The sequence below is a fragment of the Thamnophis sirtalis genome, unplaced genomic scaffold, assembly GCF_051295495.1.
Source record: "Thamnophis sirtalis isolate CommonGarterSnake01/CBP01778 unplaced genomic scaffold, rThaSir2_p1.2 scaffold_2, whole genome shotgun sequence".
Classification (NCBI taxonomy): Eukaryota; Metazoa; Chordata; class Lepidosauria; order Squamata; family Natricidae; genus Thamnophis; species Thamnophis sirtalis.
Window position 1 is genome coordinate 177,331,130 of NW_028261382.1, and position 12,933 is coordinate 177,344,062.

Below are 12,933 nucleotides of genomic sequence, written 5' to 3' on the forward strand. Positions count from 1 at the left end.
GCTATTGCTCACGGGAACTGCCGGTTCGCCCGAACTGGTCTGAACCGGCTGAATCCTACCCCTGAGTGAGACTTAGTTGCTGTCAGCCTCTTTCCCTTTGTAGCTCTTATGGGTGAGATGAATAGGAAGCAGTCCCTCATCTCCCAAATTTACAAGTAAGTAAAACGAAACACACATGTGAGCATCCTCAAGTTTGCAACGTGCTTCTTTAAGTGGGTCTAAATGCCGTCTTTTTCCTTTGGCGCATCCTCTCACACAGGGGCCGTTTACCTGGAGGGAAGTCTTGAAGAAGCCAAACAATTGTTTGGACGCCTGCTCTTTAACGACAAGGTATGACTTCATTGCTGCCTTGATTATAGCTCTCACCGTGTTTTCTGCTTTTCTGTAGTGCTTTAAATTAAGTGCTTGAGAGGGAAACGGGAAAGAATCCCGCCTCTCAGGATATAATGCCTTGATCTAGCAAAGTAAAGTAAAAGATTATTGTGATTACGGACGTTGCCTGTTTTTCTGCTGTAAAAGACAAGGTGCCAGAAAAGGCGACTCTGCAGCAAGTTTCCATCATCTTGCTCAGAAGGACGACGCAAAGTTCCCAAAGTCTGACAGTTTAGATCCAGACAATCTTTCACATGTCTGACATAATTTATTTGGGGGGAAACTGATTGACAGCGCTGAAGAGAACATAGGTGAAAAGAGAACAAATGAGGAGAAGAAAAAGGTGAACGAGGCACATGTGAGATAGGAATGAGCTGCAGAGGGCTGGTTCGGATTCCTCTGTAACCTTGGAACTTCGCTGATTTTGAGCACTTATTCTTAGTCCAACCTATCTCACGAAGGTGATTGCACATCCCTTGAATTCCCGCTGAAAAGGTAATGTTTAGGAGAGAAAAAAAACAGCACAGGTTGCTGGCTCTGAGAAAATCAGAAACGATAAGCCAGTGAACGCTTACACACTTAAATAAGTCAGAAGATCAGAAGATCGTATCAAAAGTTATGCTTTCAACCACCAGCATGTAAATCTCCTGATGCGTAGAGGCACCTTGGTGATTGTGGAAGTGCAGCTGAGCTGAAATGTAGGGAACTACTAGTGAATTAAAGGGAGGGATGAATGCCTTTCCTCAAACCGTGACTTCTCTCGTGCAAACGGCAGGCTGAATAGAATAGAATAGAATAGAATAGAATAGAATAGAATAGAATAGAATAAACAGAGTTGGAAGGGACCTTGGAGGTCTTCTAGTCCAACCCCCTGCCCAGGCAGGAAATCCTACACCACTTCAGACAAAGGGTTATCCAACATCTTCTACAGTTACTAGAAGTACAGTTAGTCCTTGACTTATGGGCACAATTGAGCCAAGAATTTATGTTGCCAAGTGAGGCATTTATTCAGTGAGTTTTGCCCCGTTTTACAACTTCCCTTGCTCCATTTGTTGATTGAATCACGGCAGTCGTTAAATTAGTAACACGATGGTTAAATGAAACTGGCTTCCCCATTCTCAGAAGGTCACAAAAGATGATCACATGACCCCAGGACAAGGCAACCATCATAAATAAGAATCAGTTGTCAAGCATCTGAATGTAGGCCACAGGACCATGGAGATGCTGCTGTGTGAAAAATAGTCCTAAAAAGTCATCTTTTTTCCCCGTGCCAGTTTTCCCCGTGCCTTGATGGGTCACTAAATGAACTGTTGTAAGTCGAGGACTACCTGTATGTTGCAAGACCAAAACATTGGCAGGAGCAACCAACATGTATAGTTTTTATTGATTGTAAGCTCAAGGTCTCATGCCAGTGGGGTTATGTGCAAAATATACCGTATTTTTCGGAGTATAAGACGCACTGGAGTATAAGACGCACCAAAGTTTTGAAGAGGCAATTTTTTAAAAAAGTAAAGTAGGTAGATAGAGGGATAGAGAGGGAGAGAAAGAGAGTGAAATACAGTAGGTAGGTAGGTAGAGGGGGAGGGAGAGAGAGAGAGAAATAGAAATACAGTAGGGAGAGAGAGAGAGAGAGAGAGAGAGAGAGAGAGAGAGAAGAGAGAGTAGGTAGGTAGGTATATGTTTCCAGGTGTATTTATCCATGTGCTGGAGAAGGAAATCGCTGACAATCTGCAGCACCTAAGACTTTGTTTCTGCTGGCATAGCACTTGATCAATATGTGATTCTCATCAACCAGTTAAAGAGCTTTCCAAAACGATTAAAAAGTTTTTGCACTCTGCAAACCATCCAAAAACGGCTTATTTTTCGCAAAAACGGGACTGTTTTTTTTTTTAAAGGCATGAATAGCCTTGGAGGGGCTTGCATAGTGCTCCGGAGGGGGGAGGACCCAAAAAACGAGCAAAAAACAGCCTGTTTTTTTGCAAAAACAGTTTCATTTTTTGTCAAAAATAATTGCATGCATGGAGGTTTATAGAGTGCTGTTGGGGGCTGGGGGGGAGGCAAAAAATGGCCTGTTTTTTTGCTCATTTCTGCCCTCCCCAGTCCCCAGGAGCTCTCTGAAATCCTCCATAAGGGTATGCGCGGCCATTTTGGTGAAGGGGCGGGGCTTTGGGAGGCAAAAAATGCTGCATTCGATGTATGACGCACCCAGATTTTCAACCTCTTTTTTTGCGGGGAAAAAGGTGCGTCTTATAATCCGAAAAATACGGGAATTGTGCTCCTTTTGTTCACCTTTGGTTAACTTATTTTAAGCTGTTCCTCCTTCTCTCCTTTCCTTTGGTCGGAGTGAAACTCCTGAATTTTTAGTTACAGAACTTTAAGCAAAAGAAAAAAAAGGGAAAAAAAGGTAACCCATTATGTAGTTCCTGAACGGTGTGTGTTCTCCCTCCACCTAATTGACATGAACTAAATGGAAGCACCACAGGCAGTTTCAACAAAGAATGCCTCCTTTTTAAAAACGAGTTTGCCAGCGCTATTGAATTTGCAAGGAGCCAAGTCAGCATCTTAAAGCCATTTCAGTCTCTTGCAGAATGACATTTTATTTAGCAATGTGGAACTTGTTAAACGGTTCCCTTGGGCTTTAAAAGCATCTCTCCACGTTTGCAGGACCTGCGGGAAGTATGGCTTAATTATCCGCTGCATCCTCTGCAAGTAAGTGTTCCCGCTTTTCACTAACAAATTTCAGAACGGTTTAAGGATGCCTTTTTATTGGTCTTTGGCTGCGTTGACATCTTGGAGCATTTCTTGTGCGCACATGGGCCTTGGTGGGTTTTTGTAGCTAATCAGTGTCAAGCGTTTGGGCTCCAAAGGCAGGCGAGGATTTTACAGGAGACAGGCAGGCCGGCAGTAATTGGGCAAGTAGATGTCAGTCACGGGGCAGCCATGCGGAAGACCTCCAAGCGTGGTGGCACTGGGGAGGGAATAAGCAACTTTGCTCGCTGTGAGACTCTCTGGATGGAAAAATGCAACAAGTCTCAAAGCCTCATGGAGGCAGGGGCCTTTCAGTGTCACCTGATTCCCTTGGGGTTCAAGGAAGACTGTCAGCATCTCAGCTGGAACTTTCTTCTGCTAAAACAGAAGCCAGATAGAAAGCAGAAGGTCCTTTTCTGGGCTAGCAACATGTCCTCATGAAGGAATGTGTCCCCTCCTCTTCTCCCGGGAATGCTGATTCTTCCTTGATCTCCAAAGGCGGTCAGGGGAAAAGAGATGCCTTCCACCATGTCAAATGTATAATTAAAGATAGAATAAGAGCACTTCTTTCCAAAGCTCTTAGAACTTTTGGGGAATGTCCTTTAATGCAGTGTTTCTCAACCTTGGCAACTTGAAGATGTCTGGACTTCAACTCCCAGAATTCCCCAGCCAGCGAATGCTGGCTGGGGAATTCTGGGAGTTGAAGTCCAGACATCTTCAAGTTGCCAAGGTTGAGAAACACTGCTTTAATGGGCTCTTCTCTGATGGGCAATCATATGCAATTTTGGTATCCCTGGGCAGAAAGATACAAGATATACAGTAAATGGAGTGTGTTATTCACAGTTATGGTATGAAAACTTAAGGGTTGGGGTTTTTTTTGCTCAAGTTGAATAAAATAGATGTTAAAAGTAAGGGAAAGTAAAAGAAAAGAATGGATTTATGTCTGTCAATCTTGTCTATCATCGATTGCTGCTCCTAAAAGTTTTATTTCTATGGTTTGCATATGAATATCTAAATACCTAAAACAGCAAACACAACATTGATAATGTGCTATAAAGATCGGTAAGTCCTCTATCATTTATTGGAGCATTGCATTGTTTATCTCTAATACTTTTGTACAACCACACCAATGGCTGAAACATCCCCCAGATTCTAGTTTTGCCCTTAGAAAAGCTAATTTTAACAAAAGTGGAACAAGGCCCTATAAAAAAAAATGCAATTAAGTTCCTGCAATATCCCCAAGTTTGAGCATCCTATTTTCACACTTTCAGCAAGCATTCTTGCTAGCTTCCAGCTAAAATAATTTAATGGGAAAATATTAGATTTAAAGAAAACAGGCAGAGGATTCTACAGTGAAATAAAACCTTTTGAAATACGTTTTTATAGGAAGAAAATGGAGAGATTCATTGATTACATTTATATCTTTAAAAAAATTCAGCATGCAGGTAATCCCTGGGCCACTGGAAAAAATAGAATATATAGATAACATAGTTAACAACATTGCTGAAAGAAAGAAAAAACCATCAGATGGGAGGGGTAATAAAACTTGCCGATAGCTAAAAAGGTACAGTATTTATAAGGATGAGAAAATAGACCTCTGCAATCATCAATAAAATTACAGACTTGGAACACATGAGGATCCTGAAATTTTTGTTGAGAACTCCTGGAACTATTATGTTTATACATGTTCGTAGGTTACTGAATCTTCCCATATTCAAAGCTGCATTAAAATCTCCTTCAGACTGAGCTCGACTCTGGTTGACACAACAGTCATTGTTGTGTAGTTCTCATGGCAACATCATAACAGCAACTGGTGGTTGCTTTGTTCCATGAGCCTTTTCTCATCTTCCTTGAGTTTTGGGAGGGTCTCCTATCCAACTATTAACCTGGCCCGATTCTGCTTAGCATCTCAAGATGCTGCTAGTTAACATTTCAGATTAAATGTATAGTGCAGAGTCCTCATTTAATCATTCTTTCTCTAATATAGTACCTTTCAGATAGCCTCTCATGGTTCATGTCTAGAACCATGATATTGCGCTGCTGAAATTTAGCACTGGAAATTAAAATTTGACCAAAATGTACTGGTTAGACTTTGGAGGGGATTTTTATTTGCGTTTTAATCCACTGCCTGGTTGATAACCAAAATAAAGAGAATTGAGTGGTTTTTAGCTGAGAATTAAGAGTGGGAATGGGAACAAAGCAGAAATGGTATTCAGCAGGTTCTGACGAGTTCTGGAGAACCGGTAGTGGAAATTTTGAGTAGTTTGGAGAACCGGTAAATGCCAACTCTGACTGGCCCCGCCCCCATCTATTCTCTGCCTCCCGAGTCCCAGCTGATTCGAAGGAAATGGGGATTTTGCAGTAACCTTCTCCTGGAGTGGGGAGGGAATGGAGATTTTACAGGATCCTTCCCCTGCCACGCCCACCAAATCACACCCGCCAAGCCCACCAAGCCACGCGCACCGGTAGTAAAACGGTGGTAAAAAAAAAATTAAATCCCACCACTGGATACGTTATATTCCTGTTCTCAACATCAGCTGAACAAAATTGAACTCACCTTCAACCCAGCTTCATTATTTAAGGAAAGTCTTTGTGGCTTTAGGGTGCAGAGAGAAAGGGAGAGGTAATGCTATTCCTATTTCCTCTTTAATTTCCGACTAACCTTCCGGTGACCTCAAATTAGTTTGAATACCGGAAAGGCCATTTTTGAAGGGCATTAAAAGTAAGGTTTGAATCGTTTGCTTAGCAGAGCCCTTCTGATTCCCATCTTTAAATCTGTTCTCAAACTACCCCCCCTCCAAAAAAAACGAGTTAGATTGATTTTTGTGATGGCGATAGCATTCTTTAGAGTTTGCCATTAAAAAGAGCTTCATGCGCAGTTCATGCATTATTTTTTTGATTTTTTAAAATTTATTAATCAAATTTATGTTGCCTCCCATTTCACTGAAGGTGATTCTGGTTAGTGCATAACCATAGATTAAAAAAAACCTGATATAACAAATGCAAAAACGGTAGTAATAAATATCCTAAATCTCCAAAATGAAAGGAGAATAAAAAATGCCCCCCCCCTCAACAATGGAGCCATCTATTCAAGTCCCCAGTTCCCTTACAAAACCCCAGTAACCAGATCTTGAGGGACTTCCAGAATATCGAAAGGATGGAACCAACGTAATTTCCAGAGGAAGGATGTTCCTTTAGGCGGGGTGCGCAGCTGAGGAGACATGTGGCCTGGGAACCACCAAACGTAGATCTTTGGCCGATGGTGCATTATTAGGATAGCATTGCCAGCTACCAAAGTGTGGTGATTAAGACTTGTATTACGAAAGCAAAATGTAAAGTACCTAATCAAGCTTCTTCCCTTGCTTTCTGAATTCAGCTCTTAAGTTTCTCCTCTAAAACTAATTTGTTGTCCTCATTGTCTAATATTGATTTACAGCTGCAAGAATCTAACAGTGACAGACAGCTGATTGAGACGTCGCCTGTCCTCCAGAAATTGACCGAATTTGAAGATGCTATTGGAGTAATTTTTACTCACGTTCGCCTCTTGGCGCGGGCTTTCACTTTGAGAACAGTGGGATTTAACCATCTGACGCTGTGAGATATTTTTTTCTCTCTCTCTCCCAACAGATGCCTTGTGCTTTCTTTCTGTAGGAAGGCTGAGTGGCTATTATTATTATCCAGGAAGAGAGATTGGGCTGGTCTACAGCTGTTTCCCAGTCCCGATTTTTCAAAACCTCTGGCTTTGGAGGTCCTACCAAAGCATCTGTGGTTTTCCAGACTTGTAAACTGGTTTGTTCCAGATTAGTTGAGATTTTATCACATAAATATTGAAGGACAAGAAACAACATTCTTGCATTTTGGGATGCTTAACTACCCAAAATTTGCTCCCGACCCTGACATAAGTTGAATCATCTGTTCTGTTTTTAACTAGCTACCATTTGTCGTTTCATTAAAATTAAACCAAGATCAAATCACCCCGATTTGTGCAGAAGAACCATAGCTGAAAATATCCAGAGGGGTTTTTTTTTTCTTACTTATGCAGAAACAGAGTCAAACAAATGTTTTTTTTCCCCCACAAATGTGATGTTATATCCCCCTCAATTCCTACAGTTTATGTTTTCATAAAGTGACTCATAGCTAAATTTATAGTGGTTTCCCCTTATTACTTCTGACAACCTAAAAGCATTATTTTTGCCTTACCCGGCAGAAGTGGGATTTGCAGCAACCTGAAAAATGACATTCTGTGCACAGTGGCATCACAGAAATGCAGCAATTACATGCCTAATCATAACATTTACTTGGTGACATTAAATGAGTTTTGTCACTTCCTCTCCTTTACTCTCCCACGAACACCCCTACTTAGCAAATACAAAAATACTCTGCATTGTCTTAAATTGTATGATATGATCACCAGCGTATTGTTCTGCCTTTTTAAAAACATCCAGCTCTCTAAGTCGTTCCCTTCTCTGTATAATCTCTTCCTTCCTTTAATCTCATGCTTCAGGGGCCATAATCAGAGGATGGAGTTTTTGGGTGATTCCATAATGCAGTTGGTGGCCACCGAGTACTTATTTATACATTTCCCTGATCATCACGAAGGCCACTTGACGGTGAGAGCATCATCCATTATTCTTGGCAGGAGTAAAACTGGGATAGTCTGGTTATAGGAGGAAATGGGGGAAAAAGAGAAGAACTTTGTGGAAAGCAACAAGGGAATTATTTGAGTTTAACTGAATATCCGCAACCGCTCTTAATAAGGTTCTGTTAATTTGAAAATGTGAATCCTGCCACAATCAAGGAAATGTGATTTATGGAGCCTGGGAGTGATGTTATCTCTTCTTTAAAACAAATCAATAGCTTTAATAGCAGTGGTGATTAAGTTATCCCTCTAAAAACTAGAGGTAATTCTAGTTCATTTGCAGGAGAGCGAAAGCAATTGAAATCAACAGTGGCCATTAATATGGGACACCGTTCTTGCTTCTCGAGGGCTAATAGTTCAAGAAGCAACTTTATGAAATTCGCTTTTTCTAGGCTCCGCTTTCTTCCTGATTATTAAGCTAAACTGTAGGCGAACAATCTTACATCTTAGAGGATGTATATGACCGTCACCCACAAGAACTGGGGGCTGAAGAGCCACAAGGAGCTTGTAGGTAATTTCTGATTGGTTTTCTGCTGCCGTTCGTGGCAGGAAATCAAACATTCCAGAAACCAGCAATCTCCAGTATGTTTCAAGAAGTAAAAGGGGTAAAAGAGGCAGAATGATGAATGGCTTATATGTGGGGGGAGAAAGAACCGCACGCATATGTGTGAATGAATAAATGCATGCGACTAGGAATCTCTGTAGTTTGTTTGAGTGTAAAAAAATAGTGCTCTCCATTGCACTAGGCTGTGGATGCACAATTTTTAGGGGTTAGGAATTTTAGGGAACCACAGAGACATATCTCTTAGATGAAGAATAGATGAAATCGGAGAAAGGACGTGTCCCAAGTGCGTTTCCCCCCTTCCTCGTGTATTATTTTTCCCTCTCAACCTCTGCCTTCTACATCTATCCTGTCTTAAGATCCTTCATTTTTATTTCATCACTAGCTGAGAACCTGGCACTGCCCAGTTATTTATTTATCCCAACCCTCGTTCCATGAACATGCAACACCAATTTCTAATGTTGGATTTTCCCCCTTACCAGAGGGAGCCCCCTTGTGGAGTTCTGTGAAGCCGTTCCATGGCAATTCCACAGTGCTGTACAGTAGAAGCCATTTTAAGGCACAACAGGCTGTATCTTAACAGAACACACACCCCGAAGGGTCTTAGGGGTGTCTTAACCCCCACAGTATTTGTTTCCAAGGGAAAGTCATCTGCGTACTAAGTTTGGTTGAAATTGCTTGAGGCGTTCCAGAGTTATGCTGAACTTGTATCCAATCTCTTTTATTCACTATGATTGACGTCATAGTTCCATCCGATTTGTGAATACGTTATATGCTGCTTCTTTACGAACAGGCTGACACTTGTGTTTTTCATTGAAACCATTGGAAAGAGTTTTACGAAGGTTGTTTTTCTGTGTCATGTGCCTTCCATTTCTCAGTATTATTATCTTCTTTCAAGTAACACCCATATCTTTTAGTCTTCTCTTTCTCAGCTACTCATCCACTCTTCATATCCTATGCAAATTTCAACATTTTTGCTTTGATTCAAAGCAGATATAATCCCAAGAATATTATGTGCTTATTCTTTTGGAAAGTTATTGCTGTTAATTAGCACATTTGCCTCCCCCCTCCCCCCAATTAATTCTTGAGTCTCATAGATGGCTGCATTTTTTTAAACAACCCCCCCACCCCACATTTTCTTACAATGGACACATGGGGGACCAACTCATTTGTCTAGTATGAGAGGATTATATGTTTTTTAACTATTTCTGCTCAATTAGCCAAAGCCATAATAACGCTTACAAAATCAAATATGGAAATAATAAATCTTCAGCTTGCGAATTTTACTTTAACCACTGGAAGCAGTGTTCTTAGACACTTTCATAATTATCAAGCCATTAAGTAGCTCTCTTTGTTTCGAATGCAAGTAGCAGAGCCCACTATGAACTACTTTCAGTGTGATATTAGGTTCCACCACAAAACCGCGTTCGACTAAAGCGCGCTCGATGAAACCGCGTACCTGACGTCATCACAGTGCGACGAAAAAAGCACGCTGTGAGCGCTAAAACTAAAATTAACCCCTAAACCTAACCCTAACCCTTAACCTAACCCTTACCTTAACTTGAATCAGCTTGCTTTCAAAGCGCTTTTTAAAGCGCCCTTTTTTCTCCACGGTCGCTGTTGTCGCGCTGCTGATGACGTCAGCGACGCGCTTTAATCGGGCGCGCTTTAGTGGACCGCGGTTTTGTCGTGCCACGCGATATTAAACGGTGGCCAAGGAGTTAGAAAAAGAAGCTAGGTAATCCTTATTTGTGCTTCTTTCTTCCATGACTGTAAGGAGAAACAAAAAAAAGTTTTGCTTTGATTAACCATGATTTGGCCACTGTTGTTCAGGCTTGATGAAGGGCTTCATGGTAACCACAATCACAAGAATTCAGTTTCAAATTGCATTTCATGCAAATTCCCTGGTTCCCTTACTTTGAGTGGGATACAGATGAAAGAATTAATATGATGTGCCCAACATAGTGCCTACAGATACCAACATCACAGCAGAACATTCCTTATGTGTTTTCAAGCCTTCATTCACACTATTTTAAAAATAAATTTAGTTTTGGACAGAATTACAAACTAAAAAGCATTGTCAAGAATCTACTTGAAGAGTAGATTCTACATGGGGCTGCCCTTGAAGAGTATTCGGCAACTTCAGCTAGTCCAGAATGCGGCCGCGCGAGCGATCGTGGGTGCACCTCGTTTCACCCACATAACACCTATCCTCCGCGAGCTGCACTGGCTACCCGTTGATCTCCGAGTACGCTCCGAGGTGCTAGTTGTCACCTACAAAGCCCTTCATGGTATTGGATCTGGGTACTTGAGAGACCGCCTACTGCCAATTACCTCCACTAGGCCAATTAGATCCCACAGATTAGGCCTCCTCTGAGTTCCATCAGCCAGTCAATGTCGACTGGCAACCACGCGGAGCAGAGCCTTCTCTGTGGCAGCTCCGACCCTATGGAACGAACTCCCCGTGGAGATTCGTACCCTCACCACCCTCCAGACCTTCCGCATAGCCCTTAAAACCTGGCTGTCCCGACAGGCCTGGGGCTAAAGACCTTAACCCTACCCGAATAGTATGAATGTTGTGCTTTTAACGATGTATTGTCTTATGTGTAACTTGGTTTGTTCTCCCCTCCCTCTGAACTGTGAGCTGCCCTGAGTCCCCCCAGGGAAAAGGGCGGCATACAAATAAAGTATCTAATCTAATCTAATCTAATCTAATCTACTTTGATTCTACACAGGGCTGGTAGACTTTCTTAGATTTCTTTTTAAATGGCCGTAGTCCAAAGCTTTATGTGCAGATGTGTCCATCACTGGTCCAGAAAGGATAAACTGGGACTTCACAGTGTCTCTTTGAGGAAGGCAGCTAGAGAGGGTGGGAGGGATCAACCTCACCAGTCTGTCTTTTGGTCAGTTGTATTAACTGGTATCACTTACTGGGTCATCTCTTTTGCAAACGGACAAACTTCCCTAGTTCTTTGGGTAACTATGAGATGATCTCAACATTAAAATGTGACTTTTCCACTGGAACAGTTGTATGTTACTGGTCTAAACCATGGCTAATCTAAAAAGAGCTGGAAGGAACTTCTGTTCAATGGGTACCAAGACAAATAACATTTGATTGCATGAGTGGGCAATTTTTTTTTCAACGTTTGCCTTTCTAAATAAAAAGAGCACATATGCAGTGCGGATAGGATGCTTGACATTTAAGACAAATAGAAGTAGTGCACAATCAGCACAAATCACTCTGCTTTTCTCGGGACAGGAATGAAAAGGGAGCGCCTATATATATTTGGGAGCACCTGAATCCTTCTATCCTTTTCCTTCTGCCCTTTACAGGTGGATTGAAGGCACGCAATGAGGTGAATGTGGCAGGCCTTCCCTGGTAACCTGAGGAAGGAGGGAATGGGATAAGAGTGCACACCTCATTTCTATTTGTGCCTTCTTTTAAAAATTGCTGGAAGAAAACAGAAGGTGTTTATACCCGATAAATAATAGCATTTTTGTGTGTTTTTGTTTAGTCAAGCAAAAGCTAACAGCATGTGATGTGTCTAGGCCAGATGTGGGGAACGGTGGCTCTTTTATGGCTTGTGGACTTCAACTCCTATCGGCAGAATTCATGCTGGCTCGGGGATTCAGGGAGTTGAAGTCCACAAAGAGCCATCATTCCTCACCTCCAATCTAAGCTAAAAATTGGGTGTTGCTGCTCTTGAAGAGTGTTCGGAGACTACAGTTGGTCCAGAATGCAGCCACGCGAGCGATATCGGGTGTACCTCGGTACACCCATGTTACACCTATCCTCCGCGAGCTGCACTGGCTCCCTATTGGTCTCCGGACACGCTACAAAGTGCTGGTGATTACCTTTAAAGCCCTACATGGCCTTGGACCTGGATATCTGAGAGACCGTCTCCTGCTGCACACCTCCCAACGGCCGATAAGAACCCACAGGCTAGGCCTCCTCCGGGTGCTGTCTGCCGGACAATGCCGGCTGGCGACCACTCGGGGGAGAGCCTTCTCTGTAGCTGTTCCGGCTCTGTGGAACGATCTGCCCGCAGAGATCCGGATCCTTCCCACTCTCGCGGCCTTCCAAAAAGCCACCAAAACCTGGCTGTTCCGACAGGCCTGGGGTTGCTGATTTTTAAATCAGGTCCAACCCCCAGTTAAGCCAAATGTATGTTGTGTTTTTTAAACTGTTTTTGTTTCTCTCCCCTATGTGTTATTTTATTTCGTATTTGTAAGCCGGCCGGAGTCCTCCGGGATTGGGAGGCATATAAGCTCCTTAAATTGCGAATTGCTCAGAATGCCATGCCCATTGACCTGAGTGGAATCTCTTGCCTTGGCAGTTGCTGCGAAGCTCCTTGGTCAACAACAGGACACAGGCCAAAGTGGCAGAAGAACTGGGCATGCAGGAGTTTGCCATCACGAACGATAAGACCAAACGCCCGGTTGCCCTGCGAACAAAAACATTAGCTGATCTTTTGGAATGTAAGTGCTGATGCTGTTAATTCATTTTCCTTTCCTCGTGCTTTGATAGCTAAATAAAGTTTCAAAATCAGGTGGTGCAGCAACAATTAAAGGCAAGGACCAGACCAAAGAGCCTCTAAGGTGGGGGCTTCAA

General features: G+C 42.5%; 1 protein-coding gene across 2 annotated transcripts in view; it reads left to right on the plus strand.

Moving 5' to 3' along the window:
* Nucleotides 1–12,933, plus strand: part of DROSHA (drosha ribonuclease III) — a 109,493-nt gene that overhangs the window by 81,767 nt on the left and 14,793 nt on the right. For both annotated transcript variants that reach the window (XM_087707587.1, XM_087707589.1), the window contains exons 23-27: nt 260–330; nt 3,037–3,081; nt 6,557–6,714; nt 7,625–7,730; nt 12,659–12,800. In XM_087707587.1, coding sequence (XP_087563713.1) covers nt 260–330; nt 3,037–3,081; nt 6,557–6,714; nt 7,625–7,730; nt 12,659–12,800 — 522 coding nt within the window. The remainder of the gene's footprint in view (nt 1–259; nt 331–3,036; nt 3,082–6,556; nt 6,715–7,624; nt 7,731–12,658; nt 12,801–12,933) is intronic.